We start from the raw sequence: 18,866 nt of genomic DNA, 5'->3' as shown, positions 1-18,866 counted from the left end.
AGAATAAAAGATAATCTGGTGATGTCTCTGTTATAAAATCATGAAATGATTCAGGCTGTTTTCGTTGAAAACTTGTCAAAGTCAAAGATAGCGTGCAGCAAACAACATTATTGATTTTTTTAATGTTTTGACTGGGAAAGAATTGCCAAATATGGCTAGATTTTGACAGTGAGGAAAAGAAGAAAAAAACAATGTTTCCCATTTAGATTCAATTGTAATGTCCATCAGCTTTCTTATCCAAGATAGCTCCAATGAATTTACATAGGAAAAATCTTCAACCTTATCAAGATCACCATCCTTCACAGGTTTAGACATAAGAGTTATTTTTATCTTTGTACTATGAACTAGCTAATATGGATATGTCGATTTCTGAAGCTCAGTGAACTTGCTTTAATGAGTACAACAATTCTTGATGATATAAATGTATGTTAAACCGATTTTAGTTTAGTGTAGAATGTGAATGGGTGTACATGTCAATTTAAATTTAAAAAAATATCTGAGTCCAGAATATCATTCATGCTTCTAATATGAACCTCACTAACAGAATATGTATGAATAAATATTGAAAAAATTGAACTCAGGTACTTGTATCATCTAGCTTGTGTCTTCTAACGTTGCCTACTTTTTCTCATCTGAATTGGGCCGAGCACTACCCTGGGTGTTAGGTTTTGTATGTAACAGGGACTAGGAAATAAAATTAAACTCTGTCAAAAAAGAAACGCAACCCCTGTCCTCAGATATGAAAAATTCGTTTGAATGAAGTTATTGCTTCCAAACTAAATGTTATTCGAATGTATTGAAATTATACACGTAATTAATGAAGATTACCATCCAAACAACTGCATTTGTACGCATAAGTGTATTTTATTGCTTATTCCGTCACAACGCATGAAATGACCCTCATGGTGACTTCGCACAAAAAAAACACATGCAAATCATGAAAATGGCAGTTAATGTAGGGGTGTATAAAAGCCCATGTGCTTTCGTATTATATTCATTCATTTGTCGCATGAAAAGCTGTGTAAAAAAAGGCCACGATTGAGTGCTGCCGACCGAAATATCGCCATTGGTCGTGTTCAAGCCGGAGAAAGTTTTGGAACTGTTGCACGGCACCTAAATGTTCACAAAACAACGATATCCCGACTTTGGAGCCGCTACAACAACTTCAATTTGACCAACGATCGCCCGAGAAGTGGAAGGCCAAGAATCACGACCCCCCTTCAAGATCGGTACATCCGGGTCCATCACCTGCGTAATCGGCATGCCCTACCAACCGTGACTGCCACACAAATACCAGGTTTGAGGAGAGTGTCAGCTCAAACGATTAGGAACCGTCTGAAAGAAGCGGGTTTACGTGCCTGTAGACCAGTTGTTGGACCTGTACTACGCCCCCTACATCTCCGCCGACGACTCAGGTGGTGCAACAACGTAAGGATATGGACTTTACAAAACTGGAGGCGCATCTGGTTTTCTGATGAATCCCGTTTTCTTTTGCAACATCACGACGGAAGAAAACGTGTGTATAGGAGACGTCATGAACGTTTTGCGCCCATCTGCGTCCGACAGGGGGACAGATTTGGCGGAGAAAGCGTTATGGTTTGGGGATCCATCTCATACAACCAGAAATCAGACTTGGTGATCGTTGAAGGGAACCTGACAGCCCAACGTTACATCAACCACGTATTACAGCCTCACCTTCTCCCGATTATTGACCAACAGACACAGATTTTTCAACCAGACAACGCCCGGCCTCATACTGCACGTGCAACAATGAACTTTCTGCAGAATTCCGACGTCAATGTCTTGCCATAGCCCTCTAAATCACCAGACCTCAACCCTATTGAACACCTGTTGGATACTCTGGGTCGACGCGTACGTCAACGTCAGCCGCCGCCACAGACGCTGCAACAGCTCGGCGTTGCACTGCAGGAGGAGTGGAGAGCCATTCCCCAGGAAAGAATCCGGCGTCTTATCCGTTCTTGTCCAAGGAGACGCCGTGCAGTGATTGCAGCTCGTGGTGCTCATACGAGATACTGAGAAAGACGCCCCCCTGGTGACAAACTGGTGTCTGTGAGATGACTTTTGAAATGACAATTTTAAACATGCCCATCTTGGTTATTATTCTGCCAAATTTCAGACTTCTGTCTTAAATAATAAAAATGCTGTGTCGTCTTAAAACTTCAGATCAAAATCTCTAAAATACAGGGGTTGCGTTTCTTTTTTGACAGAGTTTATATTGATAACAACAAAAACGTTATAAACATGAGTTCTGTTTAATTTTAGTGAGATTGGAATATACACGCCTATACACCCATATTGATTTCTTGTCGAGAATAGTGTACGATGTATCCATGTGTTGACCATGGTTGCCCTTTTCCAAGAAGAACTAGAGAGATCACTAATTTGCACTTATCTCTTCATTATATAACTTTGATGACAACTGTGCCTGGTGCACCGAGAGGAATGTGTTTCGGCAGGTAACATATATTGATCATTATTTGCTGGACGTTCTGAATCCAGCATCCATTTTCAACAATCAACTTTATGTCGAGCAATATTCCAGGGATTCCAGCCTCTACATTTCTTGACTTTTGAGATTGCGTTTTACTTAGGAACGAAGTTTTCATTACATTCTTTTCCGTATATAATGTATATAAAATCAATGTGACATCTTAATGAACAAAAACACACTCTCATAACATATGGGAGAGCGATTATCGCGGTAAAATGTTCAGACAAATTGCATAACGCTGACATTTGAAGAACACTTGTGCATGTTTTGATCCTTACAAATAAAAATATTCATTTGAAATATAGCGATTGTTTGAACACTATCTACTTCATTTAAGAACAAATGAATGTTTTAATGCATGACTATGCCTCTTTTAATGGTAGTACTGGCTACACTTTCATCATTATGCTTGTGAACCATACACTTTCTCAGCAATCCGCTCAGCCAAAGTATTTTTAAAACACATTTATCATTGACGCGTAGTGATCTGTTTGTTTGTTTTTCAACACAACAATCAGCAACATTCTAGTAATTTGGTCGCGATCTGTAACTAACTGAGTCTTGACCAGGACGGAGTTGTCGTTCGTCACGCCAAAGACCCGGGTTCGATTCCCTGATGTGTTTTATTACTGCAATACATAAAACTATAATCACTTGACCAAGCAATTCAAAGACATAATGAACATGATGTACGTTACTGGGATTCGATGACATGCGTCAAACAAATTAGTGAGCCTGACCACCTGATCCTGTAGGTCACAACTTCCAACACGCATATGTTGCTGAAGACCATTTCTTATCTGTATCTTCATAGGGGGTTGAGAAGTGATTATTTGAAATAAGCTGTTGAGCGCTCATCAAAGAAATGTGTGTACAGAATGCTGAATCTGTTTACTTGTCGTTTTTCTGTAAGTGGATTGTTGATGAAGTGGTGAAATGTTATATTATTCCACGTAATATCCCTGATCCAAATTGAACTTGAGGTATGAAATCCTTACAGTCTTGTTAAAAATACAATACTTTTAAAACTAACATCATAAGAGCGTAGCAATAATTTTATTGATGGTGTTGGTGCCTGACTCTGAGAGTGTGGTTTCGAATCCTGGATAGGACTCGACCTAACTAGAATCTGTACTTTACTGAGAAAGTGTTATCCCAAATATAACATATGCTACATCATTGTCATCTACAGTCTCCATTTACTTTTCCCCCACTAGAATCGTAAATACAATTTCAAAATTTAAGATAGGATATACACACTGAATAGTTTCTTTTTATACCAGTCAATGATAGTTACTTCATACGCATTTGACATATTAAATCATAACCTTAGAAAACTTAAGTGTTTTATTACATGTATAAAATATACCGTATTTAGTCCTCGTCATTAAGTTGTAAATATGAACGTTTGGACCGCACACGGCCACAGGGGGAGAGTCATTAGTGAAGCGTTATGTCACGTTGTATAATCTATGGTATTTACTGCACCGAGTATAGGGGGTTACATATTGGTTACACTTGTGATTACCAGTGTGTACAACTGGGCGGACCCTCCAGTATTCTGGGCTGAGCACATATTAGGAATCCTTGGACTGTATGTTATCTGTCAATACCTATTCAAGGTAAATAGCATATGGTTTTAGCTATTCTATTCAGCACTAGATACAAAAAAGGACAATGGCCTTGATACAATAACAAACAACCCTCAATGTCCCTACCCGATTGATTTTGCATATATACTTCAAAAAAGACCTTAAAAATATTTCAAAATCAAACCGTGACTTTATATCTTTTCACTGGTTTGGGCAGAAAATGTAACGTTCTTCAGACATTATATTTGACCTTGCGAATATTGCGTGTTATACCCAACTGGAGACGGCCGACCATTGGTTGACATTATGAACAACGATGAATGCCGTTAAGTCATGATGACACCCAGGTGAAACCACCCCATACAACCGAGTCTGACCACCTAGTGCAGTTTAGTAGCATCTGACAATCAGCAGAACACGCTTTTGAACCGAATTCCCCAAGGAGTAACTCGTATGGCATGATATTTACATCCTATAGTTATGTGCAGATTTGAAACAGAGGACGAAAGATCAACATGGCAGCTTTCAAGTGTCGTGGAAACAAGCCAACAGTGTCATACTCGATCAACTCATGTATCAACTATATCAACTATACCAGTGTAGTGTACGATTGTAACAGACTATCTGTTATCAAAGTGCATATGTGTCTAAAGCGGGCTAGAATATAAAAAAACATGAGAGTTAACAATTCATTGTTATCACTCGTGGTTTCTAAGAATGTAACTCGTGCCTGCCTCCTTTATATAGCGCTGCAAGTGCCACATCCGACAGTCACACCCGGACCGTCCCTGGCCACGTCTAGAGCTGCATGATGGTCTTCAGACTTATTATTTGTCTGGCGCTTGTGACGGCAGCTCTTGGGGAGACTGTGCAATTGAGGAGAATCTCGTCTATATTTCTGCCGTACACCTACCAAAATGGTCCACAATACTCACTGTCGGAAGTGGCTGTGGAACAACTTACGTATGATTCGGACAACAAAATTCTTTACACAGTTGGTGAGTTGAGATCAAGACATTAGAACATGCGTTTCTCACCGTTTTCAGTTATCCACTCAACGCCTTTTCTTTTGCCTTTGCCTTTTACTTCCAATGAAATGTGTTTCGGTGAAAGTGGAAACTGGTTATTTTCTGTCCTTTGCGTTATATGTTCAACTCATCATTTTATAAGCAAACCAACCAAAAGAAATGTAAGTTAAAATAGAATTTTGTATATCTTTACTTGAACTAAATTGTTTTAATCGACTTTAGATCAACAAAGTTACTTCATCATTCTTAAAGAATATCTGCAATTTCAAGACAGCAAATGCACTATCACTGGATTGTCTGGTCCGTCGATGATTTGATTATGTGGTTTGTTCAGCTGAGCAGCTTCAGGCACATGTTACTTTTCCCGGACAAATTGTGTGAATGGTGGGTGCTACCTGTAGGGCGGGACATGCAAACACCCGGTGTCATTACTCAATTTCAGCGGTCAATTCAAACAACTTTCATAGCTATTTTACCCCTTATGACAGTCAAATGAATCTGTTCTAGTCATCGTGAAGACCGGTTCAGTGTTGTGGGTCCGAGTGGTTTTCAGTCGGCCACGAGCCTAAAGGACCGACGTTAATTTCGAACGCTGGACCGGCTATTCAATTACATGAACGTCTTATCAAATGCAGAAGTTCTGTCTCAGCCAGAGTGCAATCTCTTTGTGTCCTTTGCATTGTCGCTAGACCTTTGTTGACAGTGGCGAAAACAATATCTATTCGATCGGTAAAATGTCCATGTGTAAAAACGAGTATCCATAGCATATTAAGAATCACACTGTTATACCTTTATTCTTAAGCACAACTGGTTCATATAGATAATACACATATTTTTATGCAAGGTCAAGAAAATTTGAATCAGTACTAGTATTATGCGTTTATGGAATCTGTGTTAGCAGAAAAAAAATATGGCGTTGAGTTTTATATGTGTAATGTTTGAGGTTTCCTTTGAATGTGAATTTGTATTGCATAAAAACTGATAAGAACCTGATATGTATAATCATCCAACAGAATCAGACTTTAGTAATGTAACTTCGGAGATATATTCGAACAGACTCTTCCAAAGCAAAAATCAAACAGCACCAACTTGGCAATGTTGTTTGATCCGGGTTACACTCCTAATGGCCTTAGTAACGTTTTCAAAGTGTATTTTTGCAGACATGCAGAGAATATTTTCAAATTTCAAGCATCAGTGACAGACCTGATGTCGATTATCTATTTCTACTTTGTGTTTAGCTGCCTTGCCATGTAGTTGTGATGGTTGTTACCGGTGGTACAGCATGCATTTACCTGTCGCAAATACAGGCCAACATCACTCTTTGATAGTCATTCATAAACATATGCTTATGATATACTAATATAGTCGGAATGTCACAATGTTTTAACTTTTGTCAAAGTTGTCTCATTGCGTTCAAAGAGCTGCTACTATACACGAGAAATGAAGCACTTTACATGGCACGTGGGAATTGTCCTATTTTCAAAATGACTATTGTTATCGGACTGAACTAGAGCCTAGTTGTAACTGAAATCATTCTTTTATCGGATATTACACTCATGCTAGGTGTATGTTTATCCAAACTTAGGTCATGCAATGACATCAATATTTAGTTGTCCTGGATTAGTTCAAAGAGCTGTCTTGGACTTGCACTGTAGTATAAGCGTTGATAGCAGTAACAACAATGAGTCAGTGGATTCTCAAACTTTGGCCAGGATCCCGGTGGTGGGTTCGAATCCCATATTATATGCGGTTCTTAACTTGTTCTTAACTTGACACCACCACGCATGTGCTCGTCTTTACCAATGTGGTTCTTGTTGACGCTCTAGTCACATAAGACTGACACGCTGCTATTCTAAAGGGCGGGATTTTAACACTTGCGATTGAAACTATTTCAGTGTTCACAAGGCATGTGTACTAAAAGCATTATAACACACCGGCCACATCAGGAGCATGGGGCCAGGAACATAGCGATGACACCAGGTGTTAGAGAAACGGTTAGCGTATCCTGCCCCATTACTGGCACCTGTTACAAACACATGCAGCGGCAGGTCAATTGTTGGCGTGAAAAAAATAGAGAAAATAGTAGCAAAATCGAAAAAGGGCTTCATGAAGCCTGTAGGAATGTCTTCCTCGTGTCTACCACAAAAGTTGGTGCAAGTTTTACTAAGGCGTTCAATGGCGTAACCGTAATCAAACAGGTACACGGTTAGATGGCTACACTCTTTAAAGCTTTGTAGAAAGAGTATCTCTATCGTACCTAAAATGTGAAATGAAAGCACCAAGGCTGTAGCTGCATGATTATTGGTGGAACTATAGCGAAAGTTTACTATTTAGCGTTGAAGTCATCCTTCATCTTGTCCTCGTCTTGTGGGGAGAGTTTTGTTTTTGATCTAAACATGAAACAGGTGAGGCGGTTTCACTGGTCTCCCATAGTTCTGGGATTTGGGGCAGTTTTGTCGAAGGGGTTTGGCAATATGATTGGTGAACGATACCAGATCATTGGTATACCTAAAGCTTTAAAAACTTTAGTTTATGGCCAACTTACCTTCTTAAAAATTTGCCAGTCTGAGAAGAAATTCCGAATTATGTGCATATATAGGGCAGTTGGTCTCTATGGTGATACCTACTGTGTGACTAAATGTTAGGCATCTGTGATAAAAGATAAATTGATTTTGCTTAATTTGACATGCACCATATGTTGTTTGATCATGAAAATGTGTGACTTGCCTTTGCGTGTGTTTGTAATGAATGCCGCCGGTGAGGCAGGATACGCTCACATGCTGGCAAACACCTGGTATTGCCACTATTGGAAACATTAAGTGATTCTTGTCACACATACCTATAGTATCGTGATAATCGTATGACGGCCTTCAAAGATGTAGACAATTATCGGATTGTCAAAGTAAACTCACAACTGTGCACACCCTAAACTCGGCTTATATAAAACGTTAGTTGTCTAACGCGGATAACAGATGATGTTTCATATGACGAGAGAATTTTATGGAAAAAATCAGTTGGCTGTAATATAATGACTGTTGCGTATGATATAAAGAACGCTGAATGCCTCAAGATATTTTTCTGCTTATATTGGCGGATACATTTACATATTTTCGGCAAAAAATTTATACATTGAAGGCTGAGAAAATATGTTTAACTTGAGTTGAAGTGAAGTATTAATGTCTGCTAATGTATAGCTCATTGTTGGTAGGCGACACGGTCGTGCACGTTATCGACGTGTCTAACCCTAACCACATGATCATCCTGGCCCATGTGGAGTATCCGGGTATGGAGTTTACGGACGTGGAGTTCTGCGGGGGTTACATCTTCACGGCCTTGGACAACAGAACAGAGAGAGCCAATGGCAAGATGATTGTTTTCAGATACAACCCCGCCACAAAACAGATCAATGAAGTTCTGCAAGTTCAAGGTAAGAATTAGAACTCACTCACACACTCAGTCACTCACCCATGCAGACCTACTCACTCACTCGCCCACTCACTCACTCACTCTCACTCACTCACTCACTCTCTGTTCCCAGTGGGCGCTATTCCAGACATGGTCAAGCCGACGAGGGACTGTTCCAAGATTATTGTGGCGGTAGAGGGCGAGGCGTACGAGTACCCCCCAAACCACATCATTGACCCCCCGGGACTCGTCGTCATCGTCAACTTCCCCTCGGGAGTCGGGGGCAACACGATTATATCCACATTGAATTTTGAGAGATTCAATGAAAGGTATTTATTACTAATGACATTGATACACTTACAAAACAGAAACGCATGGGTGCATTTTCAGGAATTCAAAGTGAGATAACGCACGTAATTCTGAATCAGTTGTAGCGGTATAGAAGATGAAATGTCAATTGGCATGTATAGTTCATAAATGTGTCCATTTCCAGCTGAGAGTTGTCTTCAAGATATGTTGTGACCACCCTGAGTCCTCTAAACTGCTCTGCGCCGTTCCGACAGGGACTAGATACGTTACCCGTGAAGATCCGAGTTGTCATCGTATCAGTTGCGTAGATCAATGCTCATGCTATTAATCACTGGATTGTCTCGTCACTGAACTCACTCACTCACTCACTGACACTGCCCTAAAGGCGCACATGGTTGGATATGGACATGGTTACATACGGATTTTGATATGTCATCGCACCCTGACGGTGTGGCTTGCTGCTCATGCTGCCCACCACTGGTTCTTATGTTAACCGGAATGTTTATTGTGAATGACTAAACTTTGATATAACACTAAGCATGGTCATGTCTCGGTTCGCAGAGTGCCATTCCTGGAACAGTCCGGCGTCCGCCACGTGTACAGGGAGAACAACAACCCCTTCTCCAACGACGTGGAACCTGAATACGTCGCCATCAACGCTGACGACACCAAGGCGTACATAATGTTGCAGGTAAGGGAGGTTATAAGCATCCCTGGTATCACTTAAAAATCATTCTAATGAGTGAGTGAGGAGTTTAGTTTTACGCCACACTCAGCAATATTCCATCTATATGGCGGCGGTCTGTAAATAATCGAGTCTGGACCAGACAATCCAGTGATCAACAGTATGAGCATCGATCTGCGCATTTGGGAACCGATGACATGTGTCAATCATTCATAATGCCTCAGCAGACACTTGACACCGAGGTGTCTTGAGGAAAGGGACAATTTGTATAAAAAGATCACAGCAGGGTTGATCCCACCGACGCAGTAACTAGAGCTATCTGTGGAAGTCGCGGTGGCTGAGCGGGTTAGAAGGCTGATTTTGTGTGCTGGCGATTTGGTGCCTGACCGGATGGGACTCAACCCAACAAAAGTACTAGAATCTGTACTTTACTAAGAAAGTGTAATCCCATATGAACACTTTCAAATGGGATCTGTGATTCAGTTGAGGAGATACGTTTTGTGAACAGTGACGGTTGATACCAGTCTGAATGGTTCGGTTATACAAGATAGAGCCAGTCATATTTCTCACAGCATCGTCACATCAAACCAACCTCATGATGCCATCATTCTGTCATGTTCTATGCAGCACTAAACACAATTCACTCACCTTAGTTATAGTTCCACTAAAGATGTCAATATTGTTGACAGGAGAACAATGCTGTGGCGACTGTTGACCTCGAGACCGAGACAATATCGGAGGTGTATGGGCTGGGATATAAGAACTGGACATCATTAAAACTGGATCCAAGTGATCGGGACGGCGGTAAGCTTATTGTACACTGTCAATGGAGATCATTAGTCTGAGGGGCATTTTATATTATCTCTATTTATCATTTTCAAACATGCCTCAATTCAAAGGTATTCGTTCGGATCAACCCTTTCCCTGGGGATGTTAGCAGGCATGGAAAGTGGCTTAAAGATTTGAAAGAGAGCGCTCTTCATCGTCAGGTTGAGAGAAATGATAGTATGTCCCTTCCTGAAAGCCCTCTGTTCATTAAGGTGATTGTTAGAACACGCGTCCAGTATAGTATGATTTCGTATACATGACTGTGGCTTGGCGCAGCATAATAGCTTGCGACAGTCATTAATCCTCTTTCTTCAAATCAAAGGATGCATACTATAATCTAGACCATACCGTGTCATGCGGGTAGCTCGGTACATGGGGTTTGGGTGAAATGTATGTCTGCAATTTAACGTCTTTAAACCAGGACATTTGCCTCAGCTATATTCCAGAATTATTGAATCACCAACACAGGGCAAAACATAACCTCAGTGCACTATGTAAGAGTCATTTTGAAAGGAGATCGTTTCAACACAGTAGCTGTTTATTTGTACAGATGGGAGAGCTTGACTACTGTCGGCAAACGTTAATGCTTATACCATTGCTTATACCATTGGTTTGGCTGTTCAATGATCAGAACGACCGAGTATGCTGTTTGGCGTTATGCGATATTCACTTCATTCACTATGTTTCCTATATTCTCCAGGTGCCAACATGAACTCCTATACCGTCTACGGGATGTACCAACCGGACTCGTTCGTGCACTTCCAGTTCAAGGGAGGTAACTACCTGGTGATGGCGAACGAGGGGGACGCCAAGGTGTACGAGTACGGCGCATATCAGTGGTCAGAGGAGGAACGGGGCTCCAAAGTTGCACCGCAAGGTCAGACATCAACGTTCTTATTGTAATTTCTATTTCAATTGTTAACTTTAGATGTAAAATAATTCAAGTTTCACTTACAATTGGATTCATACTTATGTTTCCTAGCATTTCTTTGATACCCAGCGATAACGCATGGTTTTACGATGTTTTCCACCCGCAGCCTTTGTGATTCCTATGATTGACAGCACTAACCAGTTTTCATGTGGCTCCTCGCGATAGCATATTGTTTTACTATGGTTCCCCGTGAAAGCCCCTTGTTTTATTATGCTTGCCAGGGATAGCGCATTGTTTTACCACGGTTCCCGGCGCATTGCTTTGCCATGGCTCCCAGTGATAGCGCATTACTTTGCCATGGCTCCCAGTGATAGCGCATTGCTTTGCCATGGCTCCCAGTAATAACGCATTGCTTTGCCATGGCTCCCAGTAATAGCGCATTACTTTGCCATGGCTCCCAGTGATAGCGCATTGCATTGCCATGGCTCCCAGTGATAGCACATTATTTTGCCGTGGCTCCCAGTAATAGCACATTGTTTTGCCGTGGCTCCCAGTAATAGCACATTGTTTTGCCGTGGCTCCCAGTAATAGCACATTGTTTTGCCATGGCTCCCAGTCATAGCGCATAGCTTTGCCATGGCTCCCAGTAATAGCGCATTGCTTTGCCATGGCTCCCAGTCATAGCACATTGCTTTGCCATGGCTCCCAGTGATAGCGCATTGTTTTGCAGTGGCTCCTAGTGATAGCGCATTGTTTTGCCATGGCTCCCAGTGATAGCGCATTGTTTTGCCATGGCTCCCAGTGATAGCGCATTGTTTTGCAGTGGCTCCTAGTGATAGCGCATTATTTTGCCGTGGCTCCCAGTAATAGCACATTGTTTTGCTATGGTTCCCAGTGATAGCACATTCTTTTACCATTGTTCCAAGTGATAGGACATCGTTTTGCTATGGTTCCCAGTGATAGCACATTCTTTTACCATTGTTCCAAGTGATAGCACATCGTTTTACTATGGTTCCCAGTGATAGCACATCGTTTTACCATCGTTCCAAGTGATAGCACATCGTTTTACTATGGTTCCCAGTGATAGCACATTGTTTTACCATTGTTCCAAGTGATAGCACATCGTTTTACTATGGTTCCCAGTGATAGCACATTGTTTTACCATTGTTCCAAGTGATAGCACATTGTTTTACCATTGTTCCCAGGGTTAGCACATTGTTTTACCATTGTTCAAAGTGATAGCACATTGTTTTACCATTGTTCCCAGGGTTAGCACATTGTTTTACCATTGTTCAAAGTGATAGCACATTGTTTTAACATGGTTCCCAGGGTTAGCACATTGTTTTACCATTGTTCCAAGTGATAGCACATTGTTTTACCATTGTTCCAAGTGATAGCACATTGTTTTACTATGGTTCCCAGGGTTAGCACATTGTTTTACCATTGTTCCAAGTGATAGCACATTGTTTTACTATGGTTCCCAGGGTTAGCACATTGTTTTACCATTGTTCAAAGTGATAGCACATCGTTTTAGCATGGTTCCCAGGGTTAGCACATAGTTTCACTATGGTTCTTTGTGATACAGCAATGTTGCAGGTTATTTCCGTGAAATCCCTCAACATCGCCATGCATCATCATCAAAAGATATCTGATGATAAATGCTCAGAATGACGTCTAGGGAATCCATCTTTACCACATATTTACATGTGAAACGTCGTGTTTCAGATCTCTATAATATAGACTTTACAACTCAGCAACAACTTTCGGACAACAGTAAACTGGGTGAGTTCTAGATTTCCACTGCCAAGTGATAGTATGTATTATTTCACTAACGTGTTTAGAATTAACAGCTGGTGGAGACCCTGTACCGTTGTCGGGAGGGTGGGTTGTTTTCCATAAAAGTAATTTGTCCAGTTAAACTGATGATATGTCCATAATACGGGGATTCCTTCATCTTCCATACAAGGTACATCCACTGCGTTCGCTACATTAGGTTATATTTCAACATAATTCATAATCATAATTAGCTGATTTGGTTTTCGTTTTACACAAACTGCATTTTTGCACATCCGTCTTTGAGTATTCATTTTAATTCGACAGTGATGAGTCTCAGCCTCATAAGAAACATTGCATGGCGGGTACAGAATGTGATCCTTTACAGGGCGACTTAAATTTGGCGTATCACCCTCTGAAAGGGACAGCCAGGGTTTCTTAAAGGCGATGTTCACGTACGGAGGAAGAGGCTGGTCTATCAGAAGAGCGGAAGACATGTCTCTCATCTACGACAGCGGCAACGACGTCGCAGACAGAACTCTTCAACAGCAATTTGACCTGTTTAATTGCGAACTGGATGACGAAAATGATCGACCGTATAACAGTTTCGACATGAGATCTGATAACAAGGTAACTCATGTTTCTCTGAGTGTAATTCCAGGTCTGTGTGCGTGTTTGTTGTTTGTTAAATATTCCAGCTATACCACGGCCATCTGTAAATACTCGTCCAGAGAAACCAGTGATTGGCTTCGTGATCATCAGTTGAAATGGGACGACATGGCACGGATCAAACATCCCGTCAGTCGCCAGTTCAATACGAGGGTGAGGGTTGCGGTCACTTCTGTGACAAACTTTAGGGGAAATTTCATTCTTTAAAACTTAGGACAACGTGGAAACGATTGATGCAGGTACGTAGATTGGGAGCAAATCTTCAAAAATGAATTCAAATGGTATTTTATGTTTACTGAGGTAAGAATAGGTGAAATCCTTCTTATGTGCGATATCTTAAAGGTCACATGCAACCAAAAAATCAAACATAATTAAAACACAATTATCACTTCTTCATGACATATACTATGCATTGCTGATTATGAAAAAACAAATAAAGAAAATTATAAGCGTATAATCGCAAATCAAAAGTGCAATATTTTGTACTTGGGTTTACCTCCCTCGAAACGAAGCAGCCGGGATACCGAACCCAGTCAGAGCGGGTGGGTGTGCACTCAAGTGTAACGGCTGGTTCATTTGCAGATGCCTTCACGGCTAATTGTGTGTATATATAGAGAGAGATGTTGGGTTTTGTAAATACATGCTCATTTTTTGTGTATAACGTTTTGCAATCAACAGACATCATAACATGTCATGTGTTCAAGTATCACACCTGCCTGTCTGTGTTATTACATAATGTGACAGAGACCGAACTCGGGCCATAAATCAATGCGTTTTGTTTATGGTGTATAGCCTGATTGGTGTTAAGTTCGAATTGCATGTGGTCAGTGATTGCAGCTGTGTATTGAATATTGCCATTAGCAGACAGGCAGGCAGACACACAGGTGTCAATAAAACAAGACATTGAGTTTGTCTGTGACAACGACATATCTATATCACAGTTAGAAATTCTGTCAACGCTAAATAATGACATTGCTTTTAAGTATCGAACTGAGAAAGCGTCTCGGTAAGAAGAACGTGTGGTGAAAAAGACAAATGAAATTATATAAACAGTTAATTTACTGTCATAACATATAAAAAAGTTCGCGCCTGTGAGATATCAACAAAACATTAGAAAAATAGCTCACACCAAAGCTTTCACCGAGTATTCACCCGACAACCCGCTTCCAAGCTGCGCGAACCTATTTCACTGCGCACGTGCTATGAGCGCAGCCCAGCTGTTGAAACCCGTTTTCCCCAGAAAAGTCTGGGGAAAATTAGTGAAACGTTTGAACTCCGATGTCGCGCGTTTTTTTTCATCGCGTTATTTTTCAACTTTATAAGTTGAATTTGCATTTTTGACGATTTGTTTCGGTATGTCCATACCGAAAGGTATCAGAATCTGCAAAGTTGTGTTTTACGTTGCATTGACCTTTAATGTTATGTGTTGATAAGACAGGTAGGCAAGAAGAAGGGATCCCAATGGTCATCAGCTATGGATTTTCTTTTTGTTGAGGTTGTCTGGCTTATCTTCGGACTTTCCGGTCGGATTGGCAAAATGTACAGAGCTAAATGTGGCCAAGACGTATTGGTGTATTGATGAATTTGCTGCCATGATATTGTTCAATAATGATCAAACAATCACGTCTCTTCCACTGATTTACCAACCATGGTAAACTACAAAAGACCAATGGAACCGCCTTGTGTGTGTCACGTGTAGGACCCGTGAACATCCGGGTTAGAATTTGTCTTCAGCAGCCCATGCCTGTCATATGAAGCGAATAACGGGATCGGGTGGTCAAGCTCGCTGACTTGGTTGACACATGTCATCATATCCCTATTGCGTAGATCGATGTTCATGATGTTGATCACTGGAATGTCTGGTCCACAGGTCCAGACTCGATTATTTACAGACCGCCGCCACATAGCAAAGTAGGTCAATGTATGCAGCACTGCTCCTAGGTGTAAACGGTCCTGAGGCAGAATCGAGCATGATCTTAATACGCGTGATAGTTGTTTCCAGCGCCTCCGAGAGGTTTTATGGTAGATATTGGGTTGGCATTTACAACTGTGAGGCATCCAGTGACAAAATGATATTCGATGCAATAATGTATTTTATTTTTTTGTTTAATAATTGATTTGCTGTTGCATGTGTTTATGATCGTCGTCGGTGGTGTGGGACACACTACCTCTTTCACCAACTCCAGGTAACATCATTACCTGACATGATTCGGAAATACTTGCTGGAACAGTTCCAACAGTAGGCTCGGCTTTTTTCTTCTGCTTAAAGTAAGGGTTTTGTTTAGAAGGGTCTCGCTGTGTCCAGTTGTAAACAGAACCAGAAGTAACTGTCTTGACTTGCCTTTTATCCTCTCCCCCAGGGTGCTGAGACGGAAGATGTGACAGTAGGGGAGATAGATGGCTACACGCTCTTCTTCGTCGCCAACGAGAGACCAGGCACTATCATGACGTACTCCGTCAAGGACGACCTGAGTCATCCGAAGTTCCAGCACATCTATTCCGGCATCCCCGAGACTTGGGGAAGAACTTGGCAGCAGATGTATGATGACTGGGATCTCACGGAGATCGACTGTGAAGATAATAAGTACGTTGCGTGAATACGTCATCGTAGATTAAATACGTACAGGGCTCAATGACAGGATAACTTCTTTGAGTGGCATTTTTTGAAGTTGGGAAGTACAATGAGGGCAAACCGTATAGATGACAACGTTTTTATTTCGTCAGGTAGGAACGGTACCAGAATCTGTATCGAAGCGTCGGATTGACGAAATGAAAAAGTTGTTGTCCATAAAGTTTGTCTATAGTGAAGGATGGTCAAAGAGGAAGCGGTGTTTCTGACTGTACGGTCAGTGTACAGTACATAGCAACCTTTGGGGGAATCTGACTCGTTGAAAAAATATTTTGTTCTCACATTCTAGAAAAATGTTATTGACCCTGCTTTCAGAAGACAAAATCAATATATAGAATGAAATTAACGATATAAAAGAAGTACATGTATGTTTAAGATCATGGCATATCCGATGTATCTATCACTAAACGCCTTGTCTTAACTTGTCTCATCTGTTTGTGTTGAGTGTCCCTTTCTCATCCCTTGAATACTGCATATACTGAATTACGTTTCCTACAGATCATATAGTAGTCATTAATCGGGTTTGTTTCTCATATGAGTAGAATACTGTGGCCACTCACTCACTCTGATTTGTTCTGTTTTCAGGTTTGTCCCGGCGTCCGAGAGTCCCACGGGAAAACCCATCCTATTTGCCGGCGGCTCCGTGTCAGGAACTGTGTCCATATTGGAAGTGGAACTCAACGTCTAACTGACCTTAGGTTTCGTAATGCCGTATTACATGACCAATGTTTTGGGCATGTTTACCCTTTCGCGAACACCTGGTGTCATCACTGATTTTCAGTGATCCATTCATATATTTCCAAAGCTTTTTCCCTTTACACCAACGGAATTTGTTTCTGAGGATAGTCAAGGCTGGGTATTGTTTACCAGTATTCGAACACTATCAAGACATGAGGCTCCAGGAATATGGCAGGATGAACGTTTCAACCACAAATAACCCCCTCCCCCCTATTCCAACTGACTTTACCATAGTTTTAAATCAATATGTTGCGGAATAAAACCCCACAAAGCATAGATGCAAAAAGTAAACTGTATTGACAGATCAGCATCTCAACAAAATCGTTCTGTCTCCCTTTTGCTCGTAAAACATTGTCTTAAGTCAGCTCTGAACAGACACTCAGTGAAGACGACCCTCTGTCAGTCACGTCGCTGCTAACGACGTACACTCTGGGCCTATATCATTCTCTGACGACAGTGTTGCGCCGGCAATAACTGTCCTCTGTAAGATCTGTAAGCCTCGAGCCGCCCGACCACTGTCTGTCGACTAACCAAACTCCCCAAAGCATACCTAATAACCTCAAACTCCCCAAAGCATACCTGATAACCTCAATGTCCGGGATCGATCTCGGAGATGCAAACACAGCAAGATGAAACCACGTGCTATGGACGTGTATCACTGTTGAGTTTTGCGTTGATTTAGTCTGAACTAGTGTTTTAGCCAATAGTTTGATTTATTGATGAACAAACTGTCTCTTGAATAAATTGATATAAGTCATACACTGTGCGTTTCTGCCTTTTTTAGACCGGTTGTCCAATAAGACAATGTGTAATAAGAGCGCAATATCACCCGAACTGTTTGACTGAAATATGCTCTATTTGGCTACATCACTGACGAAATGTGGCGCTTCAGGAGCCAAAACAATGATGTAATTCGCTAATTGACTGTATACCATATATCCCCGGGCATTCAAGGTGAACTGTCGACTTGCACTTGCTCGTAAGCCACTGGTAGCACAGAATACGCTCACCATTTGGAGAACACCTGGTATTATTACTACCTGATAGTGATTTATTGCCAAATACTCGTGGTGTGGTCAGAACCATACAGTTGACTCTACAAGTTAATTTATCACATCTGCCATACATAAACAATGTGATACTTATAGTAAGCCAGAATGTACACTTAAAGGGGAACAACTGCAATAAACAATGTGATATGGTTTAGAAATAAGCGTGACAAAAGTCTTGTGAGTCCTCTTTAAACGAGCAAAATAGAACACAGACAAGTCTATAATATTCAACATTCTACCATGACTTCAGTAAACACTGGATTGTGATTGGTTAATTAAAGTCATTCAGAGGTATATAATCACGTTATACAGGTCTCTGTTTTCCGTGCGCAATCATACATGGTTTACGGTAATGCACTATTTTTGTCTGCCCACTAACATGGCGGACAGCAAACAACCTACCGATGCATCGATAAATTACGGCGATTTTACTGTCGGAAATTACACATATGTCTTTAAAGATGGATTTAGCGATGACGGGCACGACTCACTACTTGCGTAAATCACGGCAATAGGTGTTTACACATACAAAAGTACTTCGAAAGCATGGAAACAAATATTCAGTCGAACAAGATCAAAACATCGTCTGCTTTCCGAATAAAAATTCAGCAAAAACAAATATGTTTACGTTGATTCTATGTTATGTCAGAATAGATCCAGCAATAGACTGCTACAAAATTTCCGTGTTAAATTTATTATCAGCTTTCGTCAACGATATCGCCACTGATCTTGATCCGGTAACGGAGGATGCATTAACATCGAACGCCGAAGAAAT

The 18,866-nt window shown here is 41.1% G+C and overlaps 1 protein-coding gene across 1 annotated transcript; it reads left to right on the top strand.

Moving 5' to 3' along the window:
• The first annotated feature begins 8,384 nt into the window (after positions 1-8,384).
• On the top strand, positions 8,385-16,989 carry LOC124259376 (mesenchyme-specific cell surface glycoprotein-like). The gene is made up of 9 exons (XM_046693501.1): positions 8,385-8,559; positions 8,671-8,866; positions 9,408-9,537; positions 10,221-10,335; positions 11,060-11,236; positions 12,956-13,012; positions 13,392-13,633; positions 16,033-16,256; positions 16,887-16,989. Exons 1-9 carry the CDS (start codon positions 8,385-8,387, stop codon positions 16,987-16,989), a joined length of 1,419 nt encoding a protein of 472 aa, XP_046549457.1.
• Positions 16,990-18,866: the final 1,877 nt, after the last annotated feature.

Source organism: Haliotis rubra, unplaced genomic scaffold, assembly GCF_003918875.1.
Source record: "Haliotis rubra isolate DU_JTF1 unplaced genomic scaffold, ASM391887v1 Scf72, whole genome shotgun sequence".
Lineage (NCBI taxonomy): Eukaryota > Metazoa > Mollusca > Gastropoda > Lepetellida > Haliotidae > Haliotis > Haliotis rubra.
This window is presented reverse-complemented; position numbering and strand designations above follow the sequence as displayed.